The sequence below is a fragment of the Hydra vulgaris genome, chromosome 03 (assembly GCF_038396675.1).
Source record: "Hydra vulgaris chromosome 03, alternate assembly HydraT2T_AEP".
Classification (NCBI taxonomy): Eukaryota; Metazoa; Cnidaria; class Hydrozoa; order Anthoathecata; family Hydridae; genus Hydra; species Hydra vulgaris.
This window is the reverse complement of record NC_088922.1, coordinates 60,773,986-60,794,162: the sequence shown is the minus strand read 5'-3', so window position 1 is coordinate 60,794,162 and position 20,177 is coordinate 60,773,986. Positions and strand designations below refer to the sequence as shown.

The 20,177-nt window shown below is 26.1% G+C and overlaps 1 protein-coding gene across 1 annotated transcript in view; it reads left to right on the top strand.

Moving 5' to 3' along the window:
* Positions 1-20,177, top strand: part of LOC101238626 (uncharacterized) — a 144,805-nt gene that overhangs the window by 71,447 nt on the left and 53,181 nt on the right. The window contains exons 24-25 of the mRNA XM_065794620.1: positions 6,268-6,488; positions 9,465-9,647. Coding sequence (XP_065650692.1) covers positions 6,268-6,488; positions 9,465-9,647 — 404 coding nt within the window. The remainder of the gene's footprint in view (positions 1-6,267; positions 6,489-9,464; positions 9,648-20,177) is intronic.

Below are 20,177 nucleotides of genomic sequence, written 5' to 3'. Positions count from 1 at the left end.
TTTTTTTTATCTGTGGTCATTATGCAATTATCAACATTCTATATAAGATGATGCATATTACGAACACAGTAAAACCACTGATTTAGGACTGAAAAGGAAATTAAAAAAGAAATCTATCAGACAAAAAAATATTTAAAATAAATTTTTCGGATTAAAATATAAAATTAAATAATATTCCCTAATTTTTCCCTGATTTCAAAGTTTTTTTTAAATGTCCTGAATTTTAGGTATTCCTTCTATCTTTTAAATTTTAAAAAAGATTCTCCTGAGTGCCCTGTAATACAGGGCACTCAGGGGAATCATAGAGGCTGTATGCAGCAATTTTAAGACTATAGCAGGCTGGAACTAGTTATTTGCAATTAACTGTACACTAAATACTCATAGTGTGTGCACAAAAATACAATTTGCATAGCCAATGTCATAACAATTTTTAAACCAAAATAAGTTAAATATAATTTATATCTATCTTGTATATTTATACTTTTTTATTTTAATGAACTCAAATACAAGCAACTTTAAAGTGAAATTTAAATTTTGATATGAACAACAACTGTCTTAAATATTACCAGATTATAGCATTAAAACAATACAACAGTACATTTACCATAGGTAAAATATAAAAAAGGATAAAAAAAATTAACAAATAGAGAAAGCTTTATAATAATAATCATCACGCAGTCTATGATCCGTTGAATATTTACAGTCAGTTGATTATGGTATCCAGGGGAATATCAAGATAGTTCAATTAGTCTGTCAGACTTATTGATCCATCCAGGTATTAATATATACCTATATATAATGATTAATACATCTATTATCATTTAAAAAAATATATATACAAAACGTAATGAAATAATATAAATAAATAGCTTATTTAAAACGCCAAAGGACAAAAATAAAAATTTAAAATATACAGAACTTTTCAGTTATATTATAATTGTGTAGCGAAGTACCACATACCAATATTTATAAACTAAATTTTATAATGAAAACATTTTTTTTTATAAATAGTACTATAAATAAGTAACTTACAGAAAAATTGCTCTAGCGCATGTACAAAATTTGCAAAAAAGGTTAAAAAGGTACAATCGTCAGCCTTTTTTTGCTTCGAAGCATATATAAAAGCGAGCGCTTTTGTAACTATATTTTATATTCAAGGGCTAGCCCACATGGGGCCCATTTAGGACCCTTTTGAAAAGCCCACGTAGGGCCTACTTGGAAAAACCCATGTGGGGCCCAATATGACATGCTGGCTGGGGAAGGGCAACAACTAACAGATATATGCTCACTATTAGTAATGTTGAACATATTGCTATATATATATATATATATATATATATATATATATATATATATATATATATATATCATTAGAGTAATGCTAGACTTAAAAAGAGCGTTTGAAACAATTAATAGAAAAATATTATATGAAAAACTGAAGTGCTACAAAGTGGAATAAGTAGTGCTATGATGGATTATATGTTATTTAACCGGAAGAACTCAAAGAGTAAGAATTGGTGATTAGTTATTATCTGAACTACCATGTGAATAATGCATGAATAATAATGAGAGTGCTACCAGATATGTAAACATTACTCTCTTTACAGATGACACTTTAGTCTCCATTAGAAGGTAAGAATTAAAAAGAATTGATGATAAAGTTGATGATGAATTGGAAGTAGTTAGTGTCTGCTTTATTTAAAGTGGATTGAAACTAATTGTAAGTAAGCTGATGATTATGTTGATTACAAGGTGAAATAGTTTAAAAATAATCACTACAAAATCTCTTTACATATGTGTCAAGTTTAAAAATCAAATAGTTAAATTCAATGCTATTAAAATTGACTAGAATTTGAATTTTTTGAACACATTAAGTAACCAAAATTGCTAAGATGACTGAATATCTTATGAGAATTGCCAAATATCTGACATGGTGAACTAAAGCAATAATTTTTAATACAATTATCGCACCTTATTTTGAATTTTGTGCTTTATTATTTTCTGATGCAAATAAAAATGATATTTCAATGCTACAGAAGTTACAAAACAAGGCTATCAGAACAATCTTGAAGTATGTTTCACCTATAGTAATTGACTAGATTACACTGGCTATCTGCAAAAGAAATTATTCAAATGAAAGTGTTTACATTTATATGCAATACTTTTCAACTGCAGAAAATGAATGCCCTTTAAGGATTTTGTATAAAAAACAACAAAGTACATGATTATTTTACAAGAAACGCAGTTAATTGTTACTTAAAACCAGAACAAAAAAAAAAACTGAAAAAAGTCTATCTTATGTAATAGGATAAAATTGTACAACAAATTGCCAGATGATTTTAAATTTATTGACAGGAGGGGATTCATAAAATCAAGCCATGAAACTTTTAAATAAAAAGTGTTATTTATAAAAAAGATATGAAGTATTATGTTCTATTTTTTACACTAATTTTATATAGCAGTAAATAAGCTAATAATAGTAATAACATTAATAAATCTGATTCCTGCTACTAATGGGCAATCTCTGTTGACTGAAAATGCCAAGTAAGTAGAGCGGTAGAGGCAGTTGTTTTTTACATTATATAAGAGCCAGTATTGATGGTAGGAGATTATATTCAAAATTCCCTACCACCAAATCAAAATTTCCCTTTTTAAATCAAAATATCCCTCTTTATAAATTTTTTTTCAAACTCGACCCATCGCTTCGCTCGGGTTTCGCAAATAAATATTTTTCTATAATAATCTTAATATTTGTCTGTACTATAACCTAACTTAAGTTAGGTTAGGAAAAGACACTAATTAGTGTCTTTAAGGCTTATATGTTTTTTTATTTATAGGAACTTATAGCTTATAAGCAATACTGTTATACTTAAACTTTAATAACACCAACTTAAAAAAATAATAATAGTACCGTCAACCGGGGTGACTTCGGACAGCGGGGTGTCTTCGGACAGAGTATTACTTATTATTCTACTTCAGTTTCTTTTAGCGATGGCGCGAAGCTACAAACATAAACTAAACTTTAAAGTGTTGTGTGGAACAAGCTCTAAAGAAGATATAAAAAAAGCTATAGAAGATCACAGTAAAGGCATGAGTATTCGAAAAGCTGCTGATAAGCATAAAGTCAAAAAATCAACATTGCATGATCACATTAGAAAACACACCTTAAAGAAGGTTGGAGGCCAGAAAATTATAAACAAAGCAGATGAGGTACTCATTGCTCAAATGCTAGAAGCTGTTGCAGATTAGGGTTTTCCTATCGGAAGATTAGAAGTCAAAATGATGGCTTTTGATTTCCTCAAAAATCATCGTGGGTAAAACAGTAGCAATTTGCAGATACCTGAAAATGACTGGTTAAATTCATTTATGAAGCAAAGCAATATTTCTAGCAGAAATGCTTCTAACATTAAACGATCGAGATTAAAGTTAGGAGTAGAAATAATGAATAATTATTGTAGTTTTGTCATTAATTATATGTGTATTTGAAATAGTTTACCAGTAGTTGTTTTTTTGTTTTTTTTTGTTATTTGAAATAAATAAATTTTAATCAAGTAGCTTTTTTACATAGTTATACATTCATTTTAAAATCCTTGATGTTGAAATTTTAACTGTAAAAATCCCAAGCTTCAAGTGTCCGGAGTCACCCCATTTCCTGATTTTGATTTTTTGATTTTCAGACCGTTTATTTATGCTAATATCATATTGGCAAGCTGAAAGCCAAAATTTCTTCATGTTCTTTATAATTACAGTGGTACGATTCACAAAAATATTTCCATTTTGTATTGATTTTAATGAAACAGTTTAATATTTTCTTCAAAAATCGTCCGAAGTCACCCCGGTTGACGGTACTTTTTTGGTAAACAAATATCTGAAAAAAACCCAGTTATTTTAGTTATTTAATATTTGTTATTTCAGCACAACAAAATATACATTTTGCATAGTTATTTATGCTAATTCTTTAGTAAGTGTGTGATTTCAAAACTATGTTTTGCAATAGTACTATAAAAATTTAATTTTCTTTTTTGTTGTTATTGTTGGAATGTACTGTTACGAAATTTTAATTGTGAAATGTTATGTTTCTATAGTATGTAAAAGGTTTCAAATTGTAAAACTTAACACACTCAGATTAATAAAAAGCATAAAAATGATAATCTAGTGATTTCATTAGTATCACAGTTTTATATCGCCTTTTGAAATAAGTCAGTCATCATAAAACTTGATTTTATTAGTAAACATCCTGTTTAACCATCGCTAAGCGACGGAATCAGACTTTATTTTGATTCAACGAAAACATTTTGTCATAAAATGCCGAATAGTGAATGGACCTTGTCCAAAGAAACTGGCTCTCAGTTATGTGATATGGAGGGAAATTTCCCGTTTTGAGGGAAACATTTATAGGGAAAAAGAGAAAATTATGAAAATAGAATAAAGAGGGAAATTTTCTATATGTGTTGTACGGTCATCTTTTTCTTCAAAAAATATTGATTGTACAAATGTCCAAGTAACAGAAAAATATTTATCATTGCATAATTCTCAAAATTTATATAAAAGTTGATTATTTATAGAGATTTCAAGATTTGTTTATTTATACTTAAGAATCAATCTGAATTGTACACCATTTAATTTGTTATTTTAACATTCATTCAAGCTAACAATTATTACCAATTGTAAGTACCGTCAACCGGGGTGACTTCGGACGATTTTTGAAGAAAATATTAAACTGTTTCATTAAAATCAATACAAAATGGAAATATTTTTGTGAATCGTACCACTGTAATTATAAAGAACATGAAGAAATTTTGGCTTTCAGCTTGCCAATATGATATTAGCATAAATAAACGGTCTGAAAATCAAAAAATCAAAATCAGGAAATGGGGTGACTCCGGACACTTGAAGCTTGGGATTTTTACAGTTAAAATTTCAACATCAAGGATTTTAAAATGAATGTATAACTATGTAAAAAAGCTACTTGATTAAAATTTATTTATTTCAAATAACAAAAAAAAACAAAAAAACAACTACTGGTAAACTATTTCAAATACACATATAATTAATGACAAAACTACAATAATTATTCATTATTTCTACTCCTAACTTTAATCTCGATCGTTTAATGTTAGAAGCATTTCTGCTAGAAATATTGCTTTGCTTCATAAATGAATTTAACCAGTCATTTTCAGGTATCTGCAAATTGCTACTGTTTTACCCACGATGATTTTTGAGGAAATCAAAAGCCATCATTTTGACTTCTAATCTTCCGATAGGAAAACCCTAATCTGCAACAGCTTCTAGCATTTGAGCAATGAGTACCTCATCTGCTTTGTTTATAATTTTCTGGCCTCCAACCTTCTTTAAGGTGTGTTTTCTAATGTGATCATGCAATGTTGATTTTTTGACTTTATGCTTATCAGCAGCTTTTCGAATACTCATGCCTTTACTGTGATCTTCTATAGCTTTTTTTATATCTTCTTTAGAGCTTGTTCCACACAACACTTTAAAGTTTAGTTTATGTTTGTAGCTTCGCGCCATCGCTAAAAGAAACTGAAGTAGAATAATAAGTAATACTCTGTCCGAAGACACCCCGCTGTCCGAAGTCACCCCGGTTGACGGTATACCAAGTTAAATTTAAAAGTATAAATTTTCAAGAAACCATTTTTTTAAAATATCCAAAAAATTCACGAAAAATTACTTTTATTAACATAAATCTATAAAAGTTCATAATTTCAAATCTTGATGCAATACTAAAATGTTTCGTAAACAAATAATAACAAATATGAACATGAAACAAGTGCTACTTGTGCTTTAAAATTCAGTGAGCAAAGAGTGTGTGTGTGTGTGTGTGTGTGTGTGTGTGTGTGTGTGTGTGTGTGTGTGCGTGTGTATGTGTTTGAAAATGTTTATGTATTCAAAATCATATTAGAAAACATGCTCTATAAGTTTTTTTTCTTTGGATTTTAATTTTTAAAATCCAAATTAAAAAGTTTGCAATCGCTTATTCCACCCAAAAATAATATAAGGTCAGCAGTTTATTGTTAGCCTTTTTTTTATTTAGAAAGCTGAGTCACCTCTGAAAATTCAGTAAATTAAACTTTAAACAAACATGAATAAAAAATAGTCAAGTAACATGCTCCAGGTGAAAGGAAATTAAAAAATACAAAAAAATTTATCTTCAATTTTGTCAATAAATGCTTTTTGAAAAAGTTTTTTTTTTAGACTTTTGATTCATATAAACATAAATATACAATGATAATCACAAATAATTTTTAGGCTTGCTTGTTCATGTGCAGAAAAAGCTAAATTATTTGGATACAAGTTTTTTGGTCTTTATTTTTTTGGGAAATGCTGGAGTGGGTCTGTGCTCAACCATGATAATCGAGGTGAACATTCAACAAACTGTATAAGTAAAGATTTTAGGAGATGTAATGATTCTTCTTCTGCAACATGCGTTGGTAAAACAAATACAAACTATATTTACAGCTTTGTAAAAGGTATTTTTTTAATACTTATATACAGAAATTAAAATTTGTCAAATTTAATTACTTTTTATGTGTTACTATCTTAATAGAATAGTTACATACAGTATGTAACTATTCTAAATAGTTACATACAGTATGTAACTATTCTATTCAAATAGTAACACTTATAAAAATTTAATTTGAATGTAGCGCTGCTATATACATTAGCATCCTACTACTATATACAGTAGTGTCCTAAAGTTTGAAGACAGCCACTTATTTTGCTATAAATTTTGAACATTGTATTCAATAGTTTTGAATTTTTCACTGAACATAGCTAATAAGATTACTTATCTGAAAATAAAAACATTTTTTTTAAATAAAATTATGTAATTAATGGTTTTTTTGCAGTTCAAAAGTTTAAAGACACTTGTAGTTTTACTAATTAAAGTTAACATATATGGTTTAAAAAAATAATATTTGATTTCAAAGTTTCAGTATTTCGCTAGATAACTTTTAAAGTCAATAACATTCTGGCAATGACACGACATTGAGTCTATTAGCTTGACTATAATATCTTATTAAATATTTGACCATTCTCATTCTATTAAAGAGAATAAATCATTTTTATTTATTGGTTTTCAAACTTTTAATTGACGATCTAGGTGTTCCCATAAATACTTCCCATAGCATGATAAAGCATTTTATCATTGATGATCTCATTAAACTCATGCTGCTCCATAATTCCTTTAATACAAAGAATAGCTCCAATACAATCATGGCTGAAGTAACCCTAAAACATAACATTTCCACCACCATTCTTAACAGCTGGTACTTAGGTATGAATCTCACCTGCAGGATGTCAAACATACTTAGTTCCATCTGATCAAAATACCATTAACTTAAATTCATTATTCCAAAGAACTTTTCCCTACTGGGTTGGTGTCCAATCTAAGTATTTTTCTGAACTCAAGCTTTTGAGTTTTTTTACAAAAACAAGTGGTTTTATCACTGTCAAACAAGGAAACCTTAGAAAGACAACATTTGGTGATTGACACAGAGCATTTTTGGAAACATTAAATTAATTTGCAATTTGACGATAAAACGTTTTTGATTCAACTGATTTTAAGATTAATTTTTTTACAGGAGAACTATTTTCTTTTCTTTTTCCTATTTTGAATTAAGTAAGATTAATAAAATTAAATTAAACTTGTATAAAAAATTAAAATATTGCACAAAACATTAATAAATTAACGCCCTTGTTTATAAAACTACAAGTGTGCTTAAACCTTTGAAACACAAAAAATTCGCTATCTTTTTTTAACTACATTATTAAATGCTATTTTGAAAAATTGTTTCGATTTTCAGAAAAATAATATTATTAGTTATATTCAGTGAAAATTTCAAGAGTATTTAATGCATCATTAAAAATTTATATTATTATTCATTAGAAATTTACATCAAAGTAAGTGACTGTCCTTAAGCTTTAGAACGCCACTGTATAAATATGTGTGAACCTTGGCATAAGTTAAAGTAAAGTAAGAAGTTAGACTTTAGTTAATAGTTAATTATAGTTTAATAGTAATTTTATCCAAATTCCAATTTAATTTAATTTAATTTTAATTTAAAATTTTTCTATATCTAAGTTTGTATTTTTTCAGTACTTACAGAGGGTTAAAATTCAGGAGACAAGAAGAGTTGTTTCTTAATATATGAGGTTTCATCAGAGTTGTTCAAAAATTGTTTCTAATACTCTTTTTGTTTCTTATATTCATAAAAATTTACCATCTCTTAGCACAGCAGTATGTCCTGATAAAAATGATCACCATGTTTATAAAAAAAAAATAATCAGAAAATATATATATCAGTCACTGAATAGAATACACTGAATAGAACTTTGAAAACACTGAATAGAACTTTCAGTGTTTAAAAACTTCATTTTTAAAAATCTTCGACCTATAGAAAATCTTGTAAATTTTGATTTCTCAAAAAAAATTTCATTTATTTCTCACCAAATATAAAACTAAAATAAGCATATTAGTTCCTATTCAAATTATGTTGAAGCAGCTGTTAAAAAATGCGCATTTGACCGTTAGCCACACTAAAATTTTTTTAACGATGTTCTGTAAAAAATTCTCAACCACCTTTCTATTAAGACCCCTCTCCCTATAATATAAACAATATTTGTATTTAAAAATGTTATCATAAAAGTATTATGATAACATTTTTAAATATAAATATTATTTATAATTCATTAGTTTTGCTAACAATGCTTAAACAAACCAACACTTTAGTTGAAATGTAATTTTAGTAAACTATATATATATTTTTTCAACATTTTTACTTCTAACAAAGCTATAAGTAACCACTATTAGATTCGGAAGTTACTGGAAAAAAAAAATGAAGTTTATAGATTAAGATAATGATTTACAGGCGACTTAAAAGATAGCAAGTTATATGACTCAGGAAAACAAGGTGAAGGAAACGAATTTCAAAGAACAGACCTTCGAGGAAAAAAACTAACAAATAAGAATTTTTAGAGCACATAGGGACAGTCACAATAAAAGGATGAGACTTGATTGAACAATGAGTAACACGAAAATGAATTTTAGTAGATGGCACAATATAACTTTGACCCTTGTACAAGAGATGCAATGTTAGAATTTTCTTTGGTAATGACTATTAAAGGGTTTTTCAAAAGTTACACGAATTTCTTGATTTTTTATTCTCTCATTTACATATTTGTATTTATATTTTCTTTCATTGGTTTACTAAATAAGATTTTTAAATAAATATGCAGGGTCTTCAGTGGGCTTCAGTTTAGGATGTCCTTGCTGTTATGTTTTTCTATCGAAAAATTTTATTGATCAGTATATAGTTAAAAAATATTTAAAATATTGTTAAATAGTTATACTTTATCAATGTTTACACAAAATAAAGTATTGTGAATAAAATTAAATTAAATATTTAATTGTCATAGTGTTTTAAATACTTTTTTTTATTTTATAGAAAAAAGTTTTTCTGCAAATGGATTTTGGAGTGAGTGGAGTGAATGGACAGAATGCAGTGCTACATGTGATGGAGGTGTTAGGTCTAGGAGTCGCAAATGCAATAGTTCAAAAAGCATTGGGGCTTATTGTGATGGAAATAAAGAAGAAGTTGAACCATGCAATGAAGAAATTTGTGCAGCTAGTAAGAGTTTTTTCATAACCACGTTATAAAAAATCATTTTGATATAGTACTCAGATTTAAGTTATAAAAATCGTAGCGTTTTAATCATAACAATATCGTAGCAATATAAAGTTATAAAAATTGTAGTTTATAATACTCAGAATAAAGTTCAGATTAAGTTTCTGTTCAAATTGAAGTGCAAGATTAAATTTCTGTTCTAATTAAAGTACCACACATATAATATCTACAATAACAATATATAACAATATATATTTTGAAATAAATGTTTTTAATTTCATGCTTATTTACTAATAGTATGAGTACTAATCTAGGGTACTAATAATACTTTCACAAACTTAAAAAATAAAAACATTTTTCTCACTCAATTTGGTTATTTGCATTATTATTGCAGTATTATCATTGCATTATTAGAGTCTCTAACAAAGTTAGAGACAGTAAAATATTAAATTTATATTTATTATACTTAGTATTTTGTATATTAACTTTCTCTACAACAAAGATGTCAAATTCATCAATCATTTGCTTAAACTTGATAGGCTCTGCACATTGTCTAACATTATTTACATTTTTGTCAATTTTTTTTTCATTTATCTAATTATATCATTGCCCTTAAAAATAAGTCTTCAAAATTATAATTGTTTGGGGTTTTTCTCTTGTGCAATTTCTTTTGCAGGAGTTATACAATATGCTACTTTTTATAGGAATAAATCAAAGTTGTACATCTTTTTTAATTTATTTTGAATTCTGTAATTGTGCACATAAACATATAGTTTGATATTTTGCAATTGTTTTATGAGTAGCCATGTAAAGCGGGTATTTACTTTTGTAAAATATATTCAAGTTTATCAGTTTTATCTGTCCTCAATTTATTGTTTATTATGCACAGATACTTTTGTTAAAAAATCTAAGTATTATATGTTTATTATTTATTGAGCATTAAATTTCAAAATATGAAAATATTTGTTAAGAGACAACCTACATAAAAATCTAATAGAAACAAGGAAGTTCTTAGAAGAAGACAATAAAAAAATGTTTAAGGTAATGTTTTGTGGTTAAACAATTTACTACATATGTTTGTATGAAATTCTTATTGTCTTTTGAATTAGTCAATTATTTTCTATTATTGAATATAAATTTCTTGATCTTTTAGTAAAATTCAAAAAAATTCTTAACTTAAAACTAAGTCGTACCACACGCTTTACTTACTTCTTAATCTCTTTATTAAACTATGTTGTTCTGAGTACAAAATTTGAATTTGTAAGGGTATATAACTAGAACTATAATATACATAGATTGGATTACCTAAACTTAAATGCATATATTTTTGTTTTGGCTAAAAGTTTTCTTAGTATTTTAAGATAAAATATTGGAACTTTTTTTTGAAAATAATATCTACATGAGGGTTTTCTATCAAAGTTGTTCTATTTCTATGTAAGTTGCCTTCACCATCACTAAGGGGTCTCATCTGTCCCAATAAATTCTCTTCACTGAGAAATCGAACCTTGTTCTTTTGCAGAATAGGTCTGTTTAAATAACTTTCATATGGCAGCCTTTTTATGTGTTGTATATAATAAAATAGCACTGGATTTATTAATTTTTTGAGTAAGAAATACTTTTTAGAGGTTGCTACAAACCCTCTAACATTAAACCTGTACCTAATATTATAGAAAAAAATAAGGTTCTCCACAGTATAAAAAGTATTTTGGTTGAACAACCAAGAATATGGGTGACAAAGTTGTAAATTGTATGAGCCGGAAAAACATGAAGATTGGAGAGAGATCCAAAGCATTTAAGTGTGAGGAAAAAACTAGATAGTTCAGATATTTTCCGTCACTTGTCTGGTAAAAAAACATCATCTACTAGTCATTTTATCCAACCCATATTGCATGTGCATTTATTTTATAATTATTTTAGATGTTCCAAAATTATTAGTAAATTCAGTTTAGTATATAAACATCATTTTTTGAAATTTTCATTTTGCATACAAAAGAGAAAATGAAGTTAAACAAACAGTTATGTTAATTAAGTTTTTAATTTTTTTGATCTAATTCATTTTTTAAAAGACGTTAAAGCATTAAATTTTTTTGAATTAAGTAACTTGGTTTCTATTATTTATATTAAAACTCATTTATATGCTTATTAATATGCAATAATGCTTATAGAAACCTGTACTTTTTATTAATATGCAATAATGCATATAGAAACCTGTACTTTTTGTTAATATGCAATTATGCATATAGAAACCTGTACTTTTTATTAATATGCAATAATGCATATAGAAACCTGTACTTTTTATTACGCTATTTGATTTGTTTTATGTTATGTTATGTAACATTAGTTTTCATCCTAATAGTTTTCCCTATTTAAGTTGTTTATAAAATTAATCAAAGAAAATGTTTGAAAAGATTTAAATTTATCATAAAAAATATATATTTATAAAAATAAATAGAATTACATATAATATTCTTTATTTGTTTCTTTATTTAATAAATTAGTAAGTAAACATTTTTTAAAGGCACGTTGAATAATATAAAAGTATTTTTTTTAAATTTGAAAAAAAAAATGTAATAAGATATAAAATAATTTTTATATTATGTTTTAAAAAAGTAATAATTAGTATAATTAATGTTTTAAAAAAGTAATATAGAATAATTTAGAATAATTAATATAATTAATATTTTCTTTTTGAGTTTTAGTAGTTAGTTTCTTTCATTTTCTCTTTCTTTAAGATTTTTTTTGCAGGTAAGTTATGTTTTTATTTTCTATTTACTTCAGCGCATTTTTGAAACGCTCAAGTTGTCAAAATATGCAAAATAGAGTTGTAAAAACAAAATATTATGTGCGTGATCTTATAAAAAATACATTTTATTTTGTTGGGTTTGTTGGACATGTTTGCCAAACCAAAGTATTTATTGGACAAGTTGTCTGAAACAAAAATTTTTGTTATTTCCAGCCCTGGGTGAATAAGAATTATTAGAGTATGAAGGAACAGATACAGTAAAAGGATGTGACTTTGATGATTGGCTAGTCAAACAAGAATTAGTTTTTGTCAATGTAACTAGAGATGGTAGCTCATTTGAGCAACGACCATAATACCATGATTAGAGATGTAATTCTAAAAGAATCCCAGTCAGCTTTAAAGTAGTTGTAAGTAGTGTAATAATTGAGCAAGTCTGAAATAGAAGTACAAGATTTAAGATATAGAGACATTATAGCATGAATTTTGCATGAAGTAAGGCTCAACTTATAAAAGTTATTTAAAGGCCATAAATATTTGTTGATTACACCTGACTTGATTAGATATAGTACATGGTACCCCAAGCAATAAACTATTTATTTGCTTCATTTTTACTAACTAACCCTAAGTTATAACAAAGGGCTCCTTATGTGGCTTTGCAAATCAAAAGCATTAACAGAGACATCAGTCATGGCCAAAATGACGCTGTAAATACTCTGATTTTTAGAGCTGTTCATGGAATCAGACTCTCTGAGAGATTCTATCAACAGAGTTAGGGAAACTTTAATACTAGCTGACCTCAGAATCATTAAAATGAGTTTCAAACCTGTATCCTCATTTTAAGATAACAGAAAAGTTGCAGTCACAATCATATAGAGGCACAAGAAAATTTTCAAAACAAGTAGAGTTAAAAAGTTCCAGTATTTATCATCCTAGATACCAGCCTAATAGATAAACAAATATACTAAAGTGTTTAATAGTTTTTATTTAAATGATATTTATTGTACTTATTTTAGTTGTATATTGCTCAAAATTGTTATTAGGAGCTTTCAAGTGCTGCAATCCAAAGATTATCTTATATATAAGTATTATAACTTATTGCTGTATTATTAAATTATAACTTATGGTTATTTTAAATTGTTTCCAAATGATATTAACTTAATCTTCTCTTATAGCAGGTATATAATCAACAAATTTTTGTTTTTGTTACTTAGTTTTATGTTTTAAGTTTTCTTATTTATATGTCTTGGTTCTTATTCAGGTTTATCCTTAATTGAGCTTTATATTGCAGTTAAAGTTTCATACTCAATAGCATAACTATAAATAAGATTGTTTTAATAATAATAGACTTTTGCTTTCACTAATATTAATGCTACTTTAATATTTTGATTTGCACCTGATTTAAAATTCACATAACCTAATATTTTGATTTGCACCTGATTTAAAATTCACATAACCCTTGCCTTCTGCTAATACTGTATAGTTAAATTTCAGCTAATAATAGACTTTTGCTTTCACTAATATTAATGCTACTTTAATATTTTGATTTGCACCTGATTTAAAATTCACATAACCCTTGCTTTCTGCTAATACTGTATACTTAAATTTCAGCTAATTCCTAATGATAAAAAGTATAATGACAATGATTATATAACCAATGAAGAAACCTGAGAATAAAAAAATGAAGATATTTGCAAGTTTTTTAAGAGTTTCTTATGCAAGCTATTTTATGTAACAAACTTTTTTTTGCAATATTATCTTTTAATTGAATATGTATATGCAGAGATTATTTAATTGGCATTTTTGATACAATAAAAAAATATTTGGTAGCAAAATATATGAAAACCTAGTTCCAAGTTTTTGCTATTATTGTTGTTTTGTTGGTTTTATTATTGTTATTATTATTGTTATTATTATTGTTATTATTATTGTTATAACATCTATCTTGAGAATAGGTGAAATTGCCGGAACTTGATGGATTTGTTAATAAAGCGTTTTTTGTGTAAGATTTTGCTAGACAAGTTAATAGTATGTTCAATTACGTCAAAAAAAGTAATCAAAACTAAGTGTTTGAAGGATTTTTTAGGTAATACGCCTAAAATTCATTTCATATTCACTTGAAATATTTCGGTTTTACAAACTATTATTACATTTTTTTTTTTTGGAATATAGGGGTTTATATAAATCCCTTCTTAAAAATATATAGTTAGTTGAAATCCACCCAATAGTTTTGCTTTATTTGCATTTTAAAAAGTATGTTATTGTTTCACTTATTATTTTTTTAAAGCAAATTTTTATCGCTTTAAAATCTTCTCTTTTTTTTCAACCACTAATTATGCAGAAAGGTGAAAGAAAAGAAAACAATGCAATTACGAATCAATTGTTAGTCGCTAAATCATTCTACAAAGAAGCCGTCTAACGCAAACAACCGCCATCAATTTTTTGTTATTTATTTTCAGTTAAAGTATTGAAACATTACTATAGCAGCGGCCAAAAATAAAAGATCGTGGGTCACGTCTGATCTTGGATCCACATTTATGTTATTTATATTATGTAATAATAAACATTTTTTGTTTTTTATATATATATAATATTTTTAATGATAATAATTTTGTATTAAAAAACTATTGCCCTCGGTATTAAGATTTAAGAGAATGGTTTAACTCAAAAATGTAACCTTGCTGCGTTATTGAGTTGATGGCTTTTTTGAGTGGAACTATTTTATTGCTAATACTTTTTTTCTCAGACAAAATGAATATTAAAGAAATATTTTTTTGTTTAAAAGTGTACAACTTTTTTTTAATAGACTATTTTTATAGGTACAAAAATATTAGGTGTTACTTAAGTAGCCACTGATACCGAGGTTTGGGTAAAAATATGGCATACGAGGTTTGCCGTTTTTTTATCCAATTAACCCAATGGACACAAAAATGCCCCAAATATTTTTAATTCGACATCTCGAAGGTCATTTTAGTTTAAAAATTTATAGGCTTACAACTATCTTTACTGTAATAACATGTTTTACAAATTTTATGATATGACATTTAAAAAGTTGTACTTTGAATGAACTATTATACGCAACTGTTAAAACTTCGCATAAAACTATTTTTTTTTTATTGAAAATACGTTATTTTAAAATATGAAATTGTTATCAAACGTTGAATTTGCAATTAAACTTTATTTGTAAACTGTCAACAGACTGTGACTGCTTTAACAATGGCAAAAAGAACACATTAAGATAATCGAATTTGCAAGTTACGTGTTATGACTGGTTTTGCAAGTAAATTTTTATATTCTGAATCTCACATTTTAAGAGAACCTAATAAATACAGGCTGCTTTTTAGAAGAAACTGCAACAGTAATCCAAAAGCAAAGCATAAATAGAATAAAGAGAAGTTCAATGTTGCAGCAGAGACCATAGCAGGACATACATATAAATGGGTATAAATTATTAAACAAAAGTATAACATGTGATAGTGCATACAATAGTTGGATTGTCTGTGATTTTACTAACATTAATACATGCAAATGGTTGATGATAAAATAAGGTCACATTTACAAACTTCTTTGTTAATATTGCATACAAATTTGTGTTATACAAATAATATCAAAATGACTGGAGCAAAAGTAGTGAAATACAAAAGGCCGGGTGAATAAAAAAAAGCAATAGCGTTTTTGGAGTAATTGGTGATTTTAAATATTATGATTTAGCGTTGTTAGGTTAAATACGAAAAGAGAACAATATAACTGATACTTAAAATTAAAAGAAAATTTTAATTATATCTTATCAGAATTTTTTTTAAAAAAAAAAGGTATATTAATAAATACCATGCACATGCTATAACATATTAAGATAGAAGTGCTATTAAGTGTATAACATATTAATATAGAAGTGCTATTTAAGCACTACTTTGCAGCAAACATAAAGAACAGAGAAAGTTAGCTGCAAAGCCAATACTCTCAATAAAGAATTTAAACTCTGGAAATTCTACTATTTTTTACTTTATGCTGATAGATTTTATTATCATCCTTGCTTTTCCGATCTGGAGAATGAAAAAGTACGGATGATAGTAAACTCTACCAGCGGCAGTTAAAGAGTGGAGGAAAGATTGGTTATTCGATGGTCAAATAAGACCCTTTTGGAATTATTCTGCCTAAACAAAATCATCCGAAACAAAAATAGTTCAAGCCTCTGTCCAATCACAACCTTCAAAAACAGAATTTTCGGATTTTGAAATCTCAACTTCTTTACCTGAGTCCAATATTATCTTCTACGTCATCTTCTCCTAAATGCAAACCGAAATACCAAAGAGCAACCACTAAAACAGCGGGTTTACTAGTAATAAGTTATATTTCTAGTTAAATTTTTGCGAATAAAGCACATGATGTTCTTGTGCCCATTGCTCATTGCTATAAGTTATATTTCTACAAATGAAGCATATGATGTTCGTGTAGCCATTGCTCAGTGACCTTATTATTAGTCTAAAAATATATATATGTATATTAAATATAAATATATATTTTTTATAAAACTCTGAAGAAATTAATAAAATAAAATAAATTTGGTTAATACAAAAAATAAACGTAAACATACCTTTACAAAAATGTAAAAGCTAGTGTAGTTTAGATGGGATAAACAAGTCTAAGTAAAAAACAAAATAAAAAACAAAAAGCATTTATAGTTTACTAATCTCCTGTGTCAAATAAAGATAATGAGAGTTTTTTTGAATGCCGACACTGAAATACAATTTCGTTTTTTGTTTGTTTAGTAGGTTTTTAACATTATGTGATAAAAATTTTTGTAGTGACAAAGGTGGTATATAGTTGTTGTTAGATTGTAAAGTTAGCAACGTTTGCTAATTTTCCATTTTATAGTAGGGTTTATGTTTTGGTCATTCAAGCTCTACATTTTCTCAGAGAGTTCTGAGTCGTTTCTATACTTAACTGATGCATATCATTTGAGATGGTTTGCGTATCTTATTTTAAATGGTGTATGATAATGCCAAAATATACTTTTTTTATTATTTTTGCAAATTGACAAGTTTGAAGTTTGAAATTAAATTCATAAATAAATATTCTAGAAACAGATATGAAAAAATGTTAAAACAGATTAATATTTAATTTGTTCAATTTTTTCCTAAAACTTATGACTCACGCGTCTTATGCTGATTTTAAACAAAACAAAATTTTAACTATCATCGAACTTACAAACAAATGAATTGTTGAAATGAATCTATATATATATATATATATATATATATATATATATATATATATATATATATATATATATATATATATATATATATATATATATATATATATATATATATATATATATATATATATATATATATATATATATATATATGTAAAAACATCCCTTGAAAAATAAATTTTATTATAATTTTTCTGGAAAAAATAAACTTTCTTAATATCTTAGTTTTTTTAATAAATTTTCTTAATAAAAAATATCTTAATAATGTTACAGTTAGATATTTTATCGTAGTAGTTTAAATATAATATAGTAGTTTAAAAGTTTGCGTGATCAAAAAACCTAATTTATTTTCAGTATTATCTTTTCTTTAACGACGAAGTTGGCTCTCATTTGAGGATGAGCTAAAAGTCTTTAAATGACGATTCCAAATAAAAGAAAAAAAAAAATTTGTTATTTAAAAAAAACTGTCACCGAACAATCGAAAAAACAAATACTTTGTTGTCAAAGTATTGTGTATTTCGATTATTTTTCGACGATAGGCATTTAACCCGGAACTTTTTTTTCAACATCAATGTTTACTCGCGATATTTAGGGAATAATCGAAGGAAAATATATAAAAACATTTATTTAATAATATTCTACAAATATCTGTTGAAAAAGTTTCAAAAAAACTTAATAATAATTTTTTTAGTTCTGATGCATTATTATATTTAAGCTGAGTTGCATAAATAACTGATTAATATATATATATATATATATATATATATATATATATATATATATATATATATATATATATATATATATATATATATATATATATATATATATATATATATATATATATATATATATATATATATATATATATTTATATATACATGGATCAGTGACAGATCCGGGGAGGGTGGAATAGGGGCTATGCATCCCCCTCCCCTACCGGAATCTGAAAGTCCTAAAATATCAAAGAAATAGAGGATCTTTTTTTTAAGGAGACGCGAATGTGATTCAAAATACAAAAATATTTCAACATCAAGTTGTACTTTAAGTCACAGTTTTACTTTTCACTATTTTAGGTCTTTCTCTTTGATTATGGCAATGTGTAACGAGTCCAAAAAAAAAAACGTATTTCAAATTTTAACTGTTGAAAAAAATTTGAAATTTTGTGCAATTTATATGTTAATATTTAATAATATAATATATCTTTTCTAGTTTCAGCGTTGGTTAGGGTGACACCGGTAACAATATAATAACTTTAATTATAAATTGGTTTTTAAAACTTTTTTTTTAGGAGTATTCTTTAATAAAAACATTTCATATGATTTTTATATTTAAAAAATCTCAAAAACATTGTCATAATTTAAAAAGTTAAATGTTAAACCAATTTTAAATTCTTAATCCATAAAAAGTTTATACTTTTCTTCAATACATATTTATTAAACAACATCGTATGGGCAAGTACTAATTAAACTAATCTAAAAAAACACTTATAGCATATAATGAAAATCTTCTAGCATATCATGAAAACTTCATATTAACTTCATATTAAAATTTCATATTAACTTCATATTAAAATTAATAAATAGTTTGTAAAATATAAATATATTATCCGGCTATTTTAAATGCGTGCGATTGGGGCTCGGTGATAAGACAAAATAATGTCTTCTACTTGCCCCGCCAGTTTTTTTTTTATTTATAAATCTTGTAAGTTGTAAAAGTTATTAAACGGCGAAATAAATAAAAAACAAAAATAAAAAAACTTCATATAAAAAAAAAACCTAAAAAAACATTCTAAAGATTTAATAAATATCAAGTTAAACTTTTTTACATTTTTAATCTTGTAAAAAGTTTAAATTTTTCTTTATTACATAATTAATTAATTTACGGCAACATCATATGTGACCCATCTGACCAAAACCAGTCACATGTATAAAATTTTAAGTTTTGAGTGTGATACATATTTGAAAAGGTATAATATTCTGCTTTAAAATGAGGCAAAAATTATTGCTCTAGCTTGACCCTAGCCAAAGTTATGAGCAAAAATGTAACATCTATATTAAAATTTTAAAACGGAAAAAAACGCGTTTAATGGTTTGATGTCATATAAAATAGAAAACACGTGTCACCATTGAATAGCTAAAGAGGTCAGCTTTCTAACCATACCAAAATGTCAAGGTTATTATTGCGCTAGGCAGTCATGTTTATTACTGAAAGTGGACCAATTTAATGAGTAATCACAGAAATTTTAAGACAATAGCCTCACAAAAATCGTCAAATTAACCATCAAAAAATTATTTTTTATTAAAAGTTAAGTTTGAATAGGAAAGAAAAGTTAATTATGTAAACAATTATGCAAAAAAATAAATAATGATAAAAATTGAATTTTTGAGATGTTTTGATGGTTTTCTCAATATAACATAACGCGACATCCGACTGGTTTTGGTCAGATGAGTCACATATAGGCAAGTATAAATCAAATTAAGCTAAAAAAACTTTATAGTAAACAAAAACCGTTAGAATTATATTCGGAGTTGATCTTTTTTAACCTTCTAAAGCTACAGAGGGGCTTTTTGTT